This window comes from Seriola dumerili, unplaced genomic scaffold (assembly GCF_002260705.1).
Source record: "Seriola dumerili isolate Sdu_G_001 unplaced genomic scaffold, Sdu_1.0 BDQW01000331.1, whole genome shotgun sequence".
Lineage (NCBI taxonomy): Eukaryota > Metazoa > Chordata > Actinopteri > Carangiformes > Carangidae > Seriola > Seriola dumerili.
The window spans coordinates 2,800,711-2,821,089 of NW_019174586.1; the positions used below are offsets into that span (position 1 = coordinate 2,800,711).

The 20,379-nt window shown below is 39.9% G+C and overlaps 1 protein-coding gene across 6 annotated transcripts in view; it reads left to right on the forward strand.

Annotated features, from left to right (window-relative positions):
- Positions 1-20,108, forward strand: part of LOC111232641 (muscleblind-like protein 3) — a 28,517-nt gene extending 8,409 nt beyond the window's left edge. For 3 of the 6 annotated variants that reach the window (XM_022760245.1, XM_022760246.1, XM_022760247.1), the window contains 8 exons: positions 83-1,110; positions 8,295-8,459; positions 8,965-9,168; positions 9,262-9,504; positions 10,648-10,801; positions 13,748-13,858; positions 16,128-16,222; positions 17,770-17,870. In XM_022760245.1, the coding sequence (XP_022615966.1) occupies positions 937-1,110; positions 8,295-8,459; positions 8,965-9,168; positions 9,262-9,504; positions 10,648-10,801; positions 13,748-13,858; positions 16,128-16,222; positions 17,770-17,787 (1,164 nt within the window). In that variant the 5' untranslated portion in view covers positions 83-936 and the 3' untranslated portion in view covers positions 17,788-17,870. Of the gene's footprint in view, positions 1-82; positions 1,111-8,294; positions 8,460-8,964; positions 9,169-9,261; positions 9,505-10,647; positions 10,802-13,747; positions 13,859-16,127; positions 16,223-17,766 lie in introns of all 6 variants that reach the window. The other 3 variants (XM_022760248.1, XM_022760251.1, XM_022760250.1) reach the window with 3 other exon arrangements.
- Positions 20,109-20,379: the final 271 nt, after the last annotated feature.

Genomic DNA, 20,379 nt, shown 5'->3' on the forward strand with positions numbered 1-20,379 from the left:
TTTACATTAACAACGTTTTCTCTTCAACAGGCTGCTGGTTTGTTAATGCCTTGGATTAATGTTTGCCCTTCTGTTTTTACAGTCCACAGCAAGACAACAAGCAAGGACATGCAGAAGAGAGGTCAGTGAGGAGGATGACAACAGAAGAATAAAGGATGGCGAAGGAGGGATGAGAAAGAGACTGAAGTAAGAGGAGGAAGTAGAACTCTGAAGTGCCTACTGCGAGGGGTTGTCTGCTGCCGCTGTCTGACTTTGCTGGATGAGAGCAGGACGGGGCTCAGTGTGTGTTTGGCCTTGAATGGAGGCTATATTTTATCCAGACAGCCACAGAGTCATCCATCCCATGTTGCTGAGCTGCAGTCCCTACATACCCTGAGCTGGGCTGCCACCTCGTCTCATCAGTGCAAGGAAACCATCCCTATAAGGTTCTGCTTTTTTGTTCTACAGAAATCTTCCTTTTCAGGCTCTTGAAACATAATTAGCTCTACAGAGACTGCCACAGCCTTGGCCATGTTGACTTGAATGTAACAGTGACTTAGGGTGGGTGTCAGTTGATTCAGGTGAAGGCACAGATGCTCAGCGACATATCCAAGCACTGTAGAGTGATGTCCTCAGAGTAGTCTCTGTTTTTTCTCTTTTTTTTTGAGACAGAGCTGGCCTCTGCTCACAACCAAGCCCCTCTATCTCACCCCAGTGAAACCTCAGCTGCCACATTTCCCAGGAAAAACTAATAAACATCCCCCAAAATACTTTGACTAAAAGGACTCGCTGCCTGTTTGCGCTGAAGGAAAACTGAAAATATTTTTTGCTTCTGTTCTTCCTCTCTGTTTTGCTGGGGATTTCTTTTTTTGCATCACTATTAGTCACCCTTGCACTCATCAGACAGTTTTCCGTCCATCTATCCCCACCACTGTTCCGTGTTTGTGAGCGTCTCTGATGGCTGTCAGCATGACCATGGGACGGGACACCAAATGGCTGACCCTGGAAGTGTGTCGTGAGTTTCAGAGAGGTACCTGCTCAAGGTCTGATGCAGAGTGCAAGTTTGCCCACCCTTCCCGGAGCTGCCATGTGGAGAATGGCCGAGTCATCGCCTGCTTTGACTCACTGAAGGTAACAATGCAACAGACATTTCACTCACCACCAATCCTTGCCATATTATATCATGTTTGTTTAGACACATGCATTATGGTTAATGTCAGGGTAGTTGGTTCCTTTTGGCTCTGCGTAGTATTGTATAAATACTGAAGTTAAGGTGGTGCCCGCTTATTTAACACTTAAACACAAACACACCCACATATAGGCCCACACACAAACCACAGTTCCCTGTAGTGTTTTATACTGGAGGTGGTCTTTGTTTCAGTCGAAGTGGCCCAGATTTAAGGAAACAACAGAGGTTGTATTTCACGTATCAAAAGCCATGAGTGTGACCATGGTTAGGGGTGTCATCTGCTAGTTAAATTGTTCAAGTGAGAAAGATGCGTCACAATAAGCTCAACGTTTTCCTGGGGTAAAACCTTGCAAACTATGTCAGTTGGTCAGTTGATCCACCCTTTTTACTGCTACTAAAATTTTTAAACACTATTTTTGTCAGAATCTTATACGTTCTTGTGATTCTGGGACTGGGCACTACAGGGGTGTTCATCATTATTTTATGTCCTTGTGATTATGTTGTTACTTTTAAATCCCATGAATTATCATGAACATGTTTGTTATCTAGGTTTATTATTTAAAAAGTCACATTTAGCCCAGAATGATTTTTAAATTCTTGAGAATACCAGCTGAAAATTACATTTTTGACCTGTCATCATGCAGTCTGAAGCAGTTAATTTCAGCTAAGCGTAGGTAATATGGATATAATAAAAAAAAATATCACAGTTTAGCAATTCTATTTCATGATAGCAGTATATTTTACTGTCATAGCACGTATAAAAATTTTAGATGAAATATCTAATGCAAGGGCATTTTTCTTTGAGCTGATTTTTGTCTTCATCAGACAGAATACTGTTGAGAGACAGGCAGGAAATGTGAGAGACAGGGGGATGATATACAGGCCAGATCATAACCAGCAACATTGCAGCTACACGGTACGTGTCCTGCACCACTAGGTTACAATGGTTTCCAATCAAGGTACTTCATTGCACCAATTAAAAATCCTGTAAATCCAATATTGCCAATAAGTGGTCTTGCTCACTGATTTGCAACATTACCTGCAATGATAGTAATAATAATGATTAGTAATACAAGCACATATATTAATGGGATAGTTACCATTGTATAAATGGTGGACGAATTTTGTCTCATGGTATATGTAAGGGATAACTCCCAACAAGTTGTATGTCTGTAATTGCCTTGGAATAGCTTACATTATTTCAGAAGTCTTCTCTCTTCTCCTACTGTTAGTCTACTTAGATGTCCTGACTCATGACATGTTTGAAATTAATTTTTCATTGCTCTCACTGTGCAGCTATTAAGCTATTTTTTTATTGGTTACACAAATAACCTAGCTCTAAGCTCTTTAGCTAAGCCTCATTGTTGCTATCGTTACTTATGGTTTAATATTGTCACATTAATTTAGAACTGAAATCAAACGTACATCATAGGTGTCCACTCATACTCTCTGTTCACTAAAGGTCAATCCACACCTTTCAGCCAATCAGAATGGAGGATTCTCAGTGGCCATGGTATAAATTGTCACGTAGACCAACTTCTATACCTAAACACATATAGATGCGTATTACAATGTCAGAAAAATGTCCTCTGTTATCTAGATATTTATGGTTAGTATTATGCCCAGACATAATCTGCTGCTCTGCTGATGGTCTGGTTCTCCACCACTGATGTGGGCTAGTCGGTTGTGCTGCTTCAACATCGCTGCAGCTGCTGTCCTGACTCTCATCCTTTCTCCGGCACAGAACCACAACACTAGCACTACTCATACACAGCAGAAAAACTAACAGTCTGACAAGTGATGATGCTTTACTGTATTTTAGAAGAGCTCCGACTATCAATGGCCGATTGTGCTGAAATCGAGAATAGACGGTTGCTGTGTCGGCGTGTGCATATGCGTCTGGATGCACGTGTGTTTACGAGAGGTTTTGCTCAAGCAGCTTTCGTGCAGCAAAAAAGTGAGACCCAGACAAGGGGCTTTCTGTCTGAGTGCAGCTGCTGTCTCCTCGTTTATTGAGTTAGAATTTATTATTCAGCCATTTTTCTGTGTTATGTCCTCCAGAGCAGGAGGGAGATGGAGAGGGAGAGAGAGGGAGAGAAAAAGAGAGGGGGCCTAGCAACAGCACAGGAGTGCGTACCCATTGGATAGTTTGATCTTCCTGAGTGGCACGGCTGTTTTTAGCACAGAGCAACAGCCTGGCTCTGTACTGGTTGCATTGATGGGAGAAAGAGGCGAGCCGCTTTGTACCAAAGGCAGTGAACAAGCATTAAAGGCCATGTTTGGCTGTTTGAAGCCCTGGGGTCATGTTGTTAGTTTGAGAAAGAACTGAAGTTGGTGACAGTTGAAGGTCAAAGCGGCTTTATTTATCAGGGGCTGCAGTAGGGCTTTGGTGCCAGCACAGTGTGTCAGCAACCACCTCTTTACAACAGTGTTTCTGTCCTCATTGTTGTTCAGGATTATACTCAGCTGACAGTCGTTGTTTTTGGTCCACTGACTAGAAAAAACAAAGAAGCACCACACGGTGTCCCGAACAGAGCCGCACTACAGCATCACTCCTTCCCCCTGCTCCCCGCCCGAAGAAGGGTGTTTGTTAATTTCATGGATTTATCTGCTAATGGCTTCCCTCCTCACTTGTCCCTCCCATATCTGGCATCTCCAGCCCGGTCCGAGCCGACCGCTGTCATTCCCGCTTTCTCCTCCATTAGCTCTGTCTGGTTGGTCTGAACCTGCTGCAGGGAGGGAGGAGGGAGCTCACCGCCTAGTTCTTTTTACCTTGTTAACTGGAGTGCTGCTGTCATCTCACATGATTAGTGTGGACATCACATCTGCGCGACATACAGTAGATTTAAGAGCAATGTCGATTTTGAATGACATGACGGTAAGGGCTGCATCTAATGATTATTTTCCTTATCAATTAATCCACAGATATTTAATTTTTGGTCTATGACATGACAGAAAATAGATTTAAAGAAATGGCAGATCCAAGTTCTCAGACACTTTTAAAATGCTTCTTTTGAACAACCAACAATTCTAAACCCAAAGATACTCAGCTCATATCGAGATTGAAATTGAAATTTGAGAAGCTGATACCAAAAATTTTCGGCCTTTTAATCTGAAGAAATAGCGTTTACAGCCATGCTAGCAGCTCTTTGAGGCTGTACGTCAGTGCTTTGATCTAAGGTTTGCGTGTTAGCATTTTAGTTCTAAACACAAAGTACAGCTGAGGATGATGAGAGTGCCATTCATTTTGCAGGTATTTGTCCATAAACCAAAGTAATGACTAAATGTCTTTTTTTTTAGTCAGGGAAACATCATCATTGGAGCACCTGATGTCATACCAAATGTCATTGAAATGTGTCAAATACTTGTTGAGATATTTCACAAAAAGTACCCAAATGTCAGCCTTAATGTTGACACAAGATGAAAACTCAAAGTCAGTAGGAGTCATGTCCTGAGAACCATGACTGTCTCTGCAAAATTTCATCTTAATCATCCAATAGTTGTTGACATATTCAACTAATTGATTAAGCAAAACTTTTTTTGAGTTCTCCATCACTGTCACATACGAGAATAAGCCTGAACTTGAGTGTGGTGAATCTTTAACTGCAGAAAAAGAAACCCATATTAATAATGGAAATAATATGGCTTTAAAAATGTGTGTAAAGGTTTAGATCTATGCAGCGATCCTATCTATCAATGTTCCATCTCTCTCCTCTCACTGAGTGTACCGACAACACACTACTGTACTTACAGGGACTTTTTCTGTGTTGTGTAGTGTGTTGCTATGGTTACCAAAAGGAGATTCCTGACCCAATACTCTCCTCAACACCACTTTTTACTGGCCTCTTTCTCTACGCCAGATTGTATAGCTTTTATAAAGCTGCTCAATATTTGTGCTTTCAGAGCACAAAATTCAGACAGTAATTTGGTCAAACTTTTGTGTTTTGGAGCACACAATGCATAAAGTTCATCTTTAGGCCCATTAATAGCTACTTCTCTTTCCCTCTGAGCTTGAGCAGGCTTGCTGGGCTCATGGGCCTCACTCTTCATTACAGACTCATCCCTATACACGCAGCTTGCTGACGCAAAGTTAGTTTGCATCTCCAGTGTAGGCGAGAGTGTTTGTGTAAGCCTGTGAACCATCCTGAACATTTTTCAAGCTGCTACATGTTGTAAGCTTGTATGCTTTCTGTCTGGTGTGTGAGGTCATGTGAATCTCTCCTGGGTGCTGGTATGGGAGACAGGTTTCTTCATGCCCTATATATGTAGTTCTGCTGCTGCTAAATGCTTTTTATGTGTCCTCATCTCAGCATGACATCATCCATCACCGTCAGAGTATCTGCACCATGACGTCAGTTTGCCCTTAGAGTTTTTTATTTTCTGTTGCTTTAGTGCTCTGTCAGTTGTGCAGAATGCTCGTGATCACCTAATGCGAGCTGTCTTGTGTGGGTGTGGTGATTACGAAGCATGTGGCTGATGCTCAGTAGAGGTAGTTTAGCAGGTTAACAGCTCATCTGCAGGGGCAGACAGCTGCTGTCGGCCCAGGGGTTTAATGGAGACTGCAGTTCCTCCACTGAGTGTGTGTTGACCTGCAGTGTTCCTGCAGCACCATCTTCACCTTCCCCACAGACTCTGGCAGGGACGAAGGACACTGCTTCAACGACATTCTAGGGCAAAATGAATTGCTTTTAGATACGTGGCTCAAAATCTGATTTAGGATTTGTCAAGCAGCCAAAAGTGACAAGTAAAAAGGAGTATGAAGGATTACTTCTGATCAAAATGGTTTGTGGCAGTGACTGCTGATGCAGGAAAAGCTTCAGCTGACTAAAATATAGAATTATATCAACCTAAGATAAGATTCATTCTTTGAAACATTTATTTTGGATCCATAGTTTCATTTTTGGATGTAAAATATTCAGAGCTGAAACGATTAGTTTATCAACAAACTGGTAAATGAATCAGCAATTATTGTGGTCATTGATTAATTGTTTAAGTCACCTTTCAAGCCAATGCCAAACATTCTCTGGCTCAGTGTAACGATTTGCTGCTTTTCTTTGTCTCAAATGATTGTAAACAGATTTTTGTTTGGGGGTTGGACTATTGTTTGGACAAAATAAGCAGCTGAGGATTGGTTGTTTGGTCTAAGAAAATTGTAATTTTAACTGTTTTGATTGATCAAGAAAATCAGCAGATTACTGGGTAATGTCTTAATCATTAGTTGCATCCATAATAACATTGCATTGATTACAGGGTTTAAGTACAGTTTCCCATATCACTGGAAAATCTGAGAGTTATATAGTTTCATCATCCTGCATCGTCCTACATTGTTCAGCTTTCATTCAATAACCAGTTTAATTTATAATCCGAAACATTTGTTATCTATGTGACCTCTGGAAATGTTTTTCATAACCATTTCCTGCTGTTTCATTCACATTTATCATAAAGGGCATCTAGTTTGCTCAAATATGCGTATTACTTTGGTTTTAGTCATACTATCTGTCTGCTGTTATTGTGTAAGCCTGCATGTGTTGAATGAAGCTTTGCATAAAGGAAAAATAGAAAAGCTTGGACTTTGCGCACACATGCAACAGACGAATACAGACTGTTCAACCAACATGTTTCATGATGTATTTGCCAATGCACACTCATGAATGGTGCCGTGTTCGTTAGATTAACATGTTTGACAAAATCATGTTAGAGCAGGTATTTTTAATATCTAGTAATAAAGCTACCACAGCTGTTTGTGTGTGTATGCGTTTTGAAAACTCCTTCATATGACTGCAGTTTAAACCTCAGCAAGCAGTCCCCCTGCTTATGTATCATTTAGCAGGACATTTCTTCCCGGCTTCAGGTGTGCTGTTTAACCTTGTTCTGACCTCCTGGAGGCGAGGAGTGATAAAGATTACGAACAGAAACCAACATATATATGCATACACACACAGTACAGTAGAATGCATTTACTCAAATACTGTCCTTAGATATTATTTGGCACTTTATGTGTTTTACTCCTCTACAATTATTTGACATTTTTAGCCATTAGTTACATTACATATCAAGATATTACATACAAAACTTATGATGAGTGAATAAAATATGTTTCATTGTGATTTAACTGTACAACAGTATGTAAGATTGTTTAAATTAATTCCAGCTAGATTAGCGAGAACATTAAGTCTAGTCTAAAAACACTATGCTAATATGATAATATACCATATTATTATGAAAAGAGTAAATTTACTCCATATTCTTCAATTAATCCCATCTTAGCTTTTCTCTGAACTAATCGAGTGTGTGCTGCAGTTAGGCACGAATACGTTGAAGTATTTGCTTTTTCTCTTTCTAGAAAGTAGGTTATTTATTGGGCTGATAGCTACCAGGTAGAGATACAGAATCGGTCACACAGGACGGTGAGAGTCGAGCATATGTTTTCACTCTCCAGCTTTATCTCTTGTCAGTGTGGTTTATTTGATTTCTGCTGTGCCACTGTGGAAAATCCGAAGCTGGCTCAAATACTACACCGGTCATTCCACATTGCATTGAAAAAGACTTATGAAATCAAATGAAATGTATAGTTTGATTGAAACTAAATGTTACAAAAGGTTATCTTCAAATGAAATGTGAAAATGTGTAATTACTGTGTATATTTATCCATAGAAACAAAAAACAACTTTAAATGAGTGGTGGTTAAATTTGTTGTTGATTCCAGTGTAACATACTCTTAATGCGATGAACACTTTTAGAAAGTGTTGCATGAATTATGCAACATAAGATCTTCTGGGACTTCATTAGTACTTTATTTCAACATGATTTACAAGACATAGTTCTTAGACGGTTTGGGAAAACACACTTAACTCTTGATTTTTATCTTAACAAATTGCACTTGATTGTATAGTTCTCTACTAAACTTAGATCAGCTGCTGCACTAAGGTGAGCTTTTTATGTTTGGCATTAAGTGGTCATTGTCGTCTGCGTAAAGGCACACCCCTTATTGATTTAGCCTCTCAATCACATTATTCTCATCTCCCAGCTGTGTGACTTCATCTCCCTTCACTAAGAGTCACTATAAAGTGTCACTCCATCTGTCTGCTCTCACACTCATCTACCCTCCCTCCTCTATCCTCCTCAGGGGCGCTGCACACGTGAGAACTGTAAATACCTGCACCCACCTCCTCACCTGAAAACCCAGCTGGAGATTAACGGGAGGAACAACCTGATCCAGCAGAAGGCCGCGGCAGCCATGTTGGCTCAACAGATGCAGTTCATGCTGCCTGGAACACAGCTGCAGCCCATAGTGAGCAGCCCACTCTAAAACAACGACTTTTTAATTAATGCAAGTGCCACCGGTCATGCCTGCAGGCAGAGCTTACCGGCAGAAGCTGAATCTTTCTCAACAAAAGGAAAAAGAGGATTCTTCTGACTGTTTAAAGATGAAAGCTAAACTTACTTGCTTTAGCTTTCTGTTCATTTACAATGAGAATTATATTTAGAAATCCCTGCCAAATATAACCACTGGGTATTTCCAAATAAAATGAAATTGTTAATACAATTGTTCACTTGGACTTCACGATAAACTGAGTAGAATTTGGTGGTCAAAGGTCAAGGTTACTGTGCGCCTTATTCAATTCTTTAAAAGGAAGTGTGGACTTGCCTGAATGTCAAAAGTGACCGTTCTTGTTCTCATTACTTTGAAAAAACCCATAGTACCGGTTATGTTACCGCCAAATCTTCTCTAGCTTTCATTAGCTAGTAACCGTAACTTGTTGTCTTGCGTCTCTGCCATTCCCTCCCTCCCTCAGACAACATTCCCGGTGACACCCTCCCTGGCAACGAGTCCCAGTATGGCGTTCAGTCCATATCTGAGCCACATGGGCCCAGGCATGGGCTTGATGCCTGAGCTGCTGCCCAGTACTCCCCTGCTGGTCCCTGGGAGTCCCACCAGCCTGGCAGCCATGGGCAACGGCACCTCCGCACAAAAACATGTGCGCACAGACAAGCTGGAGGTATGCAGCCTGCGTGCAGTTGTTGTGTTTCTATGTTTGGCCAAAGTATGATGACAGGTAAATGTTGACCAGTGCTCCCGCTCGCCCTGCCAGGTTTGTCGAGAATTCCAGCGTGGTAACTGCACACGGGGTGAGAGCGACTGCCGCTACGCTCACCCCCTGGAGGCCGGCATGGTGGACTGCAGCGAGAACTCCGTCATCGTCTGCATGGACTACATCAAGGGCCGCTGCAGCCGAGACAAGTGCAAGTACTTCCATCCTCCTGCTCACCTGCAGGCCAGGATCAAGGCTGCACAGCACCAAGCCAGTCAAAACACAATCACCAACACAGGTTTGGTGAGTCCTTCTCAACACTGTGACAGGAACAGAACTCTATTTTCTTTTTACCAAAAGTAAACATTAGGCAAGGGGTTGAACATTTTATCAACTGCGTTTCTGATATGTAAAATCGTACAACAGAAAAACACAGGTGTAAGCCAATGCTCACCTTCGCAAAAGTTACAAATCTACTTTCATCATATCTGCTTAAACTGCAGTGAAACAGTAGAAGTTTTTCTTGTTCTGGACTTTGATATTGCACTGATGCAATGAAGGATCAGGGTGTCACAGTATCCCTCAGCTAGCTTGAAATTTGATAATGTAGTCTGCGGATTATGTTTTTCATGAACATCTGCTACTCTGAATGTTGCTGAACCTGTATCAGTGAAGCAAGCTACAAGGGCTAAAGTTAGCATTGTTAGCAGCTGTAACTTAATCAGGTTGATCTGCTGTGCTTATGCAGAAAAACAAGAAACACAATATTCAAAAAAGATATGAAATGAAGTCATAAAAAGAAAGGAATTAGAAACAAAATGGGTCCAAGGTTTATACAGTCTGGCATTATTCAGTTGTTGCTGCTGTGGGTGCTAATACTGTATGCTATTGACATGCTGAACTGTTGCTGTTACTACTATTCTGTATAGTCACCAGCTGTTCACATTTCCACATATTTAATCTGAGACAAAGGTTGTACAGTTAAAATCATATTCCTGCATCAGCCTGGGATCACATCCTACAATGCCATATTGTGCCATTTGTTTTCCCACACTCATGTTATATTTATATGTTGCTAACATAAGTCCAAAGTTGTCTTGCTTATCTTCCACTGCAGTTTGATGTTTCAGCACCGGGCCCATTAGAGAATGAAATCATAGCAATCCTGTTTTGCTCTTGGCCTGACCTCTGGATTGTCCCACATCGTCTCAGCTAATCTTAGATGCTGCAGTGTCCTCTTGTGGTGGTAAACAGAAACATCCACGTCAACACAATGTTGAGTCTAAAGAGCACTTAGAAATACCACAGTATATTTACTCTAAGAGAAAACCAGAAAATGCAGTTGTTTGTTGCATGGAAAGTGTTTATATATTGCAAGGGCAGGTTTTGTTGCCCCTGCAGGAGCCAGTGATGAAGAAACATTTCTATTTTTCTCCTGCTGGCCAGGCTCTGCCTCCAGGGGTCATGCAGCCGCTGCCAAAGAGGCCGATCTTAGAGAAGAGCAACGGAGCCGCTGCCGCCGTTTTCAACCCCAGCATGTTCCACTACCAGCAAGCCCTGGCTAACATGCAGCTTCAGCAGCCAGCCTTTATCCCCACTGGTGAGTCTCTGAACACATCAGCAACACTGAGACACAGTCCATCCATTGTATACACATATAGGGGCTAAATTATTGGTCATGGACCCTTGGAATTGATTCAAAAGTGCTACGGACCGACAAACACAAGGGTTTTTATGTTAGACGACTAGTTAATATTATGGGATACGGGAAGTTACAGCTGTAGTGGTAACAGTATGCATGCTATGTCCGTGCAAGGCTTCTCAACTGTGTAACATGCACGCTTCTTACTCTGCTATCACAGCATGCTTCCCTTCCTACAACTGTCTGTTGTGTTGCTTGCATTTGATTCCCTCTGGCTTGATGTGTGATGAGAGGGGTTGAAACCATAAACAAAGTTAGAGAACACATGTTACAGTATCAGTACAAACATGGTCGGTGCATGGATTGCTGGGTGCATGCTTTGCATGCAATCAGAGAGCTTGGCAGTCATTCTAAGTTGCATGTGTTTTTGATTAAAAGCAAACAAATAAGGTAAGACAGAACAAAGTACAAAGCCAAAACAAGCCCTGCTGTTCCTAACAATATTAAAAGTTTAAAAATGTCATGATTTTGTCCATGGTTTTCACGTGTTTGTGAAATAAACTGGATGTTTAGTTGTAATTTAAGATCAGGAGAGACTTGATTTTAAGGGTTTCATTTAGATTTGAAACAAGGACATTATGGCTGGAAATGTATAGTCACATTTCATTGACGAAACCATTAGCCAATTAATTGATTAGCTGATTGACAGAGAAGTAGTTGCCACCAGTTTTTAAAAATTGCTGAACTCATTTATGAAGTAAAAATGCCACATATTTGCTGGTTACAGCCTCTCACATGTGAGATTTGCTGCTTTTCTCCTTTTTATATAGTAGTAATTAACTTGAGTATCCAGATTGTGTTGGTCATAAATTACATACAATTTGAAGGTGTTGCCTTGAAATGTCAAAATTTATGATGCAGTTTCTTTCCACTATCTTTTGAGTTGTCATAGGTTAAACAATTAATTGATTAATTTAAAAGACAATGAAAATAATCAGTTGCAGCCCCGGATTAAATTTTTATACACTGAAACACTAAAACACCCACATACTCTGTTCTTTAGGGAGAATAATACTGATTACTCATGCATGTTTATTACACATTCGTTTTATCTTAATTTCTTGCTGCTTGGATTTACAGTACCACCTCTACACTAATGCTAATGCTGATCAAAGCTTCAGTGTCTTGTCTATGCATCAGCTGAAAGCAGTTGGCTTTTGTGCTCTTATCTTTCACTTATCAACAACTTGTTTTTGTATCTTTATGTATCGGCACACATGTGTACCGACTGTGGCAGCCTCGGAGTCGTTTGTGTTGTCTGCACTTAACCTGAACCTGTTCACTTGCATTTACCTGCTGTTGCCAGTTATTCTTCTTTACCACAAGTGTTTGTCCTTGTTTTATTTTTGTTTTCCTCTTGCTGTCTTTCTTGTCTGCTCTTCTTGTTTTTAGTACGTGTCTGTACGTAATGTGACAGGCTCTGTTCTGTGCATGTTGCCCTCTGGAGCCACCGGTACGCCAGCTATATTACAGCTGGGAATCAGCTACTATACTGCATGTGCACAGAAGAATTTATTGAGTGAATGATTGATTAACTGGACGACAACATGGTTGAACTGGATAGTATGTCTGAGCCAATTAACTACAAATCATGTATGTTTTGCAGTATTGCCAACAAGTCATAGTACAGTGCATTCAGAAAGTGTTCAGACCCCTTCAATATTTTCACATTTTGTTATGTTGCAGCATTTTGCTAAAATAAAAAAAAAATGCATTTTTTCTCTCATCAATCTCCACTCAATACCCCATAATGACAAAGCGAAAATTTATCAAAAAGGAAAACTGATATATCACATTGACATAAGTATTCAGACACTTGAAATTCAGCTCAAGTGCCTCCCATTTCTCTTGGAACAACCAGGACTCTTCCTAGAGCAGGCTACCTGGCCAGACTCAGCAATCATCGCAAAAGGGCCTTGGTAAGAAAGGTGACCCAGAACCAGTGACATTGCAGTTACATTGTCAGTGTCTTAAACACTTACGCCAATAGGGCGCCCTACAAGGATAGATAATATCTTTAAAACTCTCTCCTATGCATACAAAGAAGTTCTGACAGTAAAAATTTAAATTTTGCTCCTGAAAAGAATCTGAAGCTCAGAAAATGACATGGTATTAAAATGCAGATGCAGATGTGGTAGTTTCTTTCCTGAGAAAGGTTGGTGTTTGCTGTCATGTCTTTGTTGTCAGAGGTCTTTTCAACAAACCAGCAACGAGGAGTTTTAAAAGCAGTCCTTGCTCACAACTACATTATGTGATAATAATGTTACTGTGATGGGGAGTAAAGGAGAGTGAGTAAAGGTGACTAAATGTTCGCTGTGATGGTTTACCTCTCTCTAACAAACACCGTGTTTCTCTAAGTTGATTTTTAAACCATCGAGTATTGGAAAAAAAACAGTAGTTGCTCTGCAGCTGTATGAAGTATATGAAATTTTCAGATAATGAGCTCAGACTGCTGAGCTCTGTCAAGGTTATCGATATAGAAGTTCATTCACGGCTTCGGGAGAACGTACAATCGATTACTGTGTCATCTGCAGAGACAATATTATAATCATCCATTTTGGAGCATTCAGACTGTTTTTTTCATCGCATCTTGTCCGTATGTCATCATGTCTGTCCATCTGCAGTCGCATTAACATGATTTGTGTGAGTCGTGTTTTGTGTTAGCAGTTCATTAATTCATTTCAACTCTGTGCGAGCATGCGTGGTGAGTGTGCATGTGTGTGCATGTGTGTGTGTGCGCTATATGTGTGTGTGCAGGCGTAGCCAGCTCAGGTAGTTCAGGGTTGCAGGACAAGGGCCATCAGTCGATGCTCTTGCTGTAAGCCTTCCTCCCGTCTCTTGTAGGGCTTATGAAAACCCCGGCCCCGCTGCCAGCGGAAGGCTGCTGGGAAAGGAGGGAGTGGAGCAGCTTCAGGCAAAACCCCAGCCGCTTCCTGTCAGTACCTGGATTCAGTGGTGAGGGGATCCCCTGTAGGTTATCCCTGTCTAGACAACACCTGTACCAGCCCCCTTTAACTTCCCAAAAACTAAGATAAACAGGTCTGAATAGAGCGTGTGTAGAGTAGTGTTTCTCAGTTTTTTATTATAGCTGTGTGTGATGAAAATAAAGCTAGTTTTTAGACTCATTACAAATATATTATACTGAAATATTCAAGATCTATTAGAATTAAGAATCTACCCCCCACACACACTCACACACACATAGAAAAGGAAGACAGTGTAATTTGTGGCGATGCAGATCTTAACTGCAGTCACAAATCTTTTGGATGTAATCATGAAGGTTTTCCTGAAGATGTTGTCACGTGTGTATCTGAGTGTGTGTATGACCACTCTTTATGCACTTCATGACTTTGTATTCTCCATCCATAGCGCATTTACCACTGCTGCATGCTGATATTATGACAGTAATATACAGCATTTTGAAAATAATTTCAGGGTCAGTAAATGGAGAAACTCAGGAGACAGAATGAAGAAAAAAATGTTTTCATGTGTTTGTTGCTTTTAGTGAAATGAGTTTCCAGGCTGCCTTGTGCTGCTGTTGGAAAAAACATGTCTTTCCTTTGGTCCAGTTGGGAATTTAAAGGTTTAGTCCTCCAGTTCATTAGAACTGCACTTTCATAATGTTGAGGGACTCACAAGAAATTAAAAAGGACATAACTGAAGTAGCAGAGGTTGAAATATCATGACTTTTAGTTCCTTATAGGGATCTCACACCGAACACACTAACAAACCAGATCCTACATTTCCCATAATGCAACTAAAAGCAACTTCTCATTAGATCCTTCCCACCTGGTAAACACACATGCCTAAAGCCTCTGCACACCCACACAGGTGTTTTCAATCACTCTGCTTGATTAGGCCTCTTGTCAGGCGTAGGTTGGGTGGAGCTGTGCTGGGATTGGGAATAATGTGATGTCTCTAAACTCTATGTACTAATAAATGATAATGTTGTATGTACCAACAGGTACAACAGAACCAGCAGAGGTGTGAGTGAGATGACTATGAAGCACAGTGTACAGGCTCACACAGTCCTGAGAAGAGGTCTAATTAGCCAACATAAGTGAAAGCAGATGTGTGGGTGTTCACAGGCTTAACAAATATCAAAGGTCTGTCCCAATACTCACACATTTTTAACATGTTCAGGTGGCAGCAGGTCAGCAAGTTTGTCCCATGTCTGAAAAATGTCAAGACACAGTACATTTAACCCATACTTAATGTTTAATATTCCTTCAATTCACCAAGGTCTACTGGGTCACACCAGTCTAGTTGCTGGAGGTAATGCACCTGTAAACAATCAGATAATTGTTCATGTCCAAACACGACAAAATTATGGCAAAACCTCTACAGATGGTTGTCTCATAATATTAACAATCGGTTCTTCTTGATGGGAATGATAATATTGCTGATATGACTCTGACAAAATAAATGTTAAATATCACATCCTTTTTATCGAAGGTTTTGAGAAATATTTTCCCTCGTGTAATGTTTGGTATGTATGTTTTACCTGTCTGATTTGGATAGTGATTAAAGATGCTGATAAGATCAGATCACACCAGTGTAAAATTATGCAAATATCTTATAGTGAAATTAATGTATTAGTGTTGTCTTTGTCCACAGCACCTTCACCACAGGACATTTATGAGTTGAACTCAAAGTGAGAGTGAGATGTTAAAATTTATCTTGCAAAGCCAGTCACTGAATCTTGCACAATCACAAAATTATCAATGAAAATAAGTCACATTTCATCCGCAGATTTCAATCGATATTATGATTATCGAGTTACAGGACGATTTCTAAAGAAGAGATAAACTAGTGTCACACTATACCTGTGACATTATTGAAAAAGCTTTTGTTCTCTTATGGATCATTTGCTCCCTCCATACACATGCTCTGTCCATTGAATACAATTATCAGATACTCCAGTCTGATTAGATTGTATGACTGTGTATTGCCTTGTTTGTTTACCTACCATTTGTTAGTGGACAATTTTTTTTTTTTATTTTGTAACTGGTTGGCTAATTAAATATGTAATTTTCTTTTATCTCTTATTTTGTTTGCATGTGTCGTGATACTTGTTCAAATTCATCCTGGCAATATCACTTGACTTGTGCCATGACTTTTGATCCTACGCATTTTGCCATGGTAACCATATCATTCCTGTTCCCCCCTCCTTCCCGCCCACATCCTCGTCCTCTGTCTTTCGTCTGACTCGCCTGAATAAAAGTTCCCATGATGCACGGTGCCACCACCTCCACTGTTTCGTCGGCCTCGACCCCAGTCACCAATGTTCCTTTCGCTGAATCTGCCGCCTCGAATCAGGTTTGCTCTTTCATTTCAGTTCTCTTTTATTTTAGCTCTGTAGGTTCTGAGTCCTTTTCATCAGTTTAAAGAAACGCCTGCTTGTAGCGTCACATGTATCATGTTCACATTTCATCTGTCTTCACTGATGTGAGCAAATGAAAACAGAATTTATTTTGAGTGGAATCTTAAGATAAGTGACTGTTTTCATCTGAATGTCTTAGTTTGGTGTTGAACCATATCATTACTCACTGTCTGTCCCTGTGTTCATTGTTGCTCTAAGTCATCTATGGACATACAGTATGTGGTGTGGCAACCCTGCTGTAACAATAATACAATGACTCTCCTCCTGTTTCAGTGAATTTCCCTCTATATACGGTCTTTATCATTTCATGGTGATTTACAAACATCAGGAGAATTTAGCATCTGAGTTACTTTGTAATAGTCTGTTCACTGCAGTATTTATTGGAGTTTTTTTCAAAACAGCAGATATTACTTTCCTCCAGCAACAAATGCTTTTGACCGTTCACTTCATCTTATTCATTCATTCCTAAATTATATGCAAGAATCCAAAAGAGACACCTGCTATTTTTTTGTGAAACAGTTTAGTCTGAGAATGATTGTGATTGGTTATTGGTTATTAAAGCTGATATAAAATAATAATAATGTAACCGTAGTTTTTTACAGTAAAATACTTTATGAATTATTAATGTAACCGACTACTGGTTGTTATAACGTATATTAGTTTTCCAATATTAGTTTTCATTATCAAAGATCTGAGTATAATCAGAAGCTTCAAAAGTGGAAAATATAAAACTTGTTCAGAAAGAAAAACCTGTAAACATACCTGCTGCCACACAACATTCCAGTGGTTTATCTAGTTTGTGCTTGTCTCTTTTCACTGTCTTGGTTTCTGAACACACAGTTTTTTCCGCCATCTAGAAGACAACATTTTCTGCTGTTCATGTTTGTTCATTATGACAACTTCCACAGACTTAAACACTGGCCAAGCTCCATGATATATCACAAGAAAACATGAGCATCATTTTGGTTTTGCCAGTATTTCTGTTCACACATTATTTTACAATGCGCACTTATGTTCACTTCCTGCAAATGACCTGAGAACCACAGGAAATAAGGATTTTTATGTGTTTACTACAACCTCTAATCCAGTTTCAGTGCAAAAATATTTCATTTTTTCTGTCCAATTAAGGTCTGATGATTTTGCACCCAGAATAAAGAAAGTATCTGAATCCTCATAATGTGACATTTTTTTAAAGTTCAGTACAAAATAGCTCAAAATATTGGTTGCTGGCTGCTTCAGTCGAACAATGATGACAACACTTATTCAGTACAACCTAAGCGCTAACCTGTCGTAATTTTTAAAAATTAATATTGTCATGTTTAGGCTGAATTGTTAAAATCTGAAAAATACTGGCTTTACTTACTTATTTTTAACACTAACTTTATCTTATAGAATAATCTACTGAAGGTTATTAAAAGATGTTTGTGTCCGTTTGAATTCATCATTCCTCCTCTCTCTCCGCCCTCTCTCTCGCTTCCAGTAGATCCCTCGGAGCTTCTGACTTCTGATCCAGTGGAGCTTCAGTGCGTTCCCATGGAAACTCATTTCTGTCCCATCCCTAAAGTGCTGGTGGCGGCTCCAGTGGCGCTAAACTCAGTAAGCCTTTCCCGAAACCCCAGTTAAAGCCCCTGAAACATGCGCAGTACCAGGGTGGTCATCTTTCTGAATGCAGCAAACATGTGCCTCACCTACAGTGCACACTGACTGAGTGGCAATGTGAAACTTCTTATAAGATATTATGAAAGTAGGAAAGCTGCGATGGTTCACGCAATACAAGCCTGGACGTATTACCGTTGCTTTAAAGCAGCCATCCTGATGCATACTGACTTGATCAGGCTGAGCAATAGAGCTCCCTCGTTCTTACAGCCATACATGCCCACACCTTAAAAGTGCAGCATACATATGCATACAAACACACACACAAATGCACACATACAGATTTGGGACTAAAAGCCCTTTATGGGTTGGAGCCATCATATGCGGCGACCCAAAACATTTGACTGTTCCAAAGTCAGAAACTCTGAAAAGTTAATTCTGGAAATTCAGACCATTTAAGTGGCACTTGCGGACCTGCCACTGGTCTACAAACATTACGTGTTGTCAAAATGAAAGAGTGTTTCATATCATGTCATGTTTACGTTTCAAGATGGCTACAAATGTAACATTCGTGCTGTACCATGTATACCATTCAGTTTGTTCTCAATCTCATCTTGCCTGATGAAACGCCATTGAGTTGTTGTTAATTTGTTTGTGCCTTTGATTTATCAGCTCGGCTGCAGAGGAGACTTAGTTTCCCAAAATATTTCAAAACATTTAACAGCATACATAGAAAGATGTTGTTATTTGCAATTACAGGCCATATCTGTTGTTACAAAAAATACTGTGTATTAGCCTATAGTTCCTATTGTAAGAAAATCTAGTAATTACAGTGATCACAACTTTATATTGTTTCATAAATGTTAAGGAAAACAGTTGAAACAGTTTTTGTCCCCCGGTGTCCAAGTCAGTAACTGGTACTTACTATAATAATAGCAGCAAATGAGACATTACTTTTCTCATTACTTACTTTTAATACAACCACCCAAAAAACAAATGGAAAGAATGACATAAAATTAGGATACAATTGTTTCTGTACTAAAGGGGCTGAGTTGAGAGATTTTTCTTAATGTGGCTCTTAATTTCTGGATTTAAAACACAAACTGCCTTAAAGCAGGTGAGTTCTCTGTGTGAAGGCTCAGCTCAAATGATTGAAACTGTTGAATTTGAGTGAAGTATCTTCATCATGACATCTAATCAGTGATTCTTGCCTGCGCTGGGTAATTGTCTAATGACTGAAAAGGAAGGTTTGTTCGTCCCGTTTTCACCATGATTTCATAGCCAAACATGGTGTTAAAAAAATGACAATCTACCAGCGCAGTCATGTTGACCTCCTATTACAACAATGAGTCCTGGCCTCAGTCACAAACCCAGATTTCCTGTGTCCAACTTAGCTGAAACCAAGACAAAATGATATTTGTGAGGCTTGGATCTAAGAGTACAGACTTTTATCATTGGCACTTGTTAAACTTTTACACCTGATGTCAGAGATGGAAGCTGGATTTGTTTCCTGATGTTGTGCCTAAAGTCTGTGTGTGCCAAGTGGTGGTATATGCAAGGAGCTTCCCCATTTAATGCAATACCTGAATAACTCCTCCTAATAAATGTCTCCCTCTTAAATGCAGATATGTATTTTAAAAAGGCAGTTCGTGTAATTGTCTCCATTAGTGGAGAATCTTGGATTGAATGAGTGGCACAAGATTTTTATGTTTTATGGCTCTTCAGGGAGAAAGCTTAGAACTTGAAAATGTCCTGTCTGACTTTAAAATGTGTCGTCTTTTCTACTGATGTGTCCTTTTTGTCAAAAGTCGTCAGACTCTAAATATTGCAGCGACAGTTGTTATAACCAGAACTGAGTTGTGGCAAAGTCAGGAGATGGAGGAATAAATCACCCGTTTGATGTCTGTTGGTAAAAAATTACAAATCAGTTGGATTCCTGGTTTTCAAATGTCTGTAAGGAATTGCTCTGTAGGCGTGTAAAATTGAACGTAACAGCTTTGGAAACTGGGCTGAAATAACTTTTATCCAAATTCAAATGTGCCTCTTTCAAGTCTCCTCAAACCACAGCTGTCAATTACACTGTAAGAACAGACCAGTGCTCAAAGATAGATGTGTTATTTGGTACATTATTATAATAGTAAATCATATCTGTACTAGTTTCTTCTCTGAGACAGCTGTGCTGTCTTATTGTTTATGTAAAGTAAATAAATCAGTGAGTTGTGTGCATAGTTAAGTGTGTTGAAAGAGACAATGAATCACATATTGGTTAGTTGTAAATGCTGCAGATATTACAACATTTCCCACTGAACATTATTCATTTTAAATAATGTCATTGTGTCGTGAATGTATCTAATGCAAAAACTCTATACATGCCCCTCTAAAAGACAGGCATGTTGAAATGTAATGATTCACTATATATAGACTAATTCTGAGGTCACACAGGTACCATGCTGATACTGTGTTAAGACATATTAAAGTATGTGTATTGTTATATAGA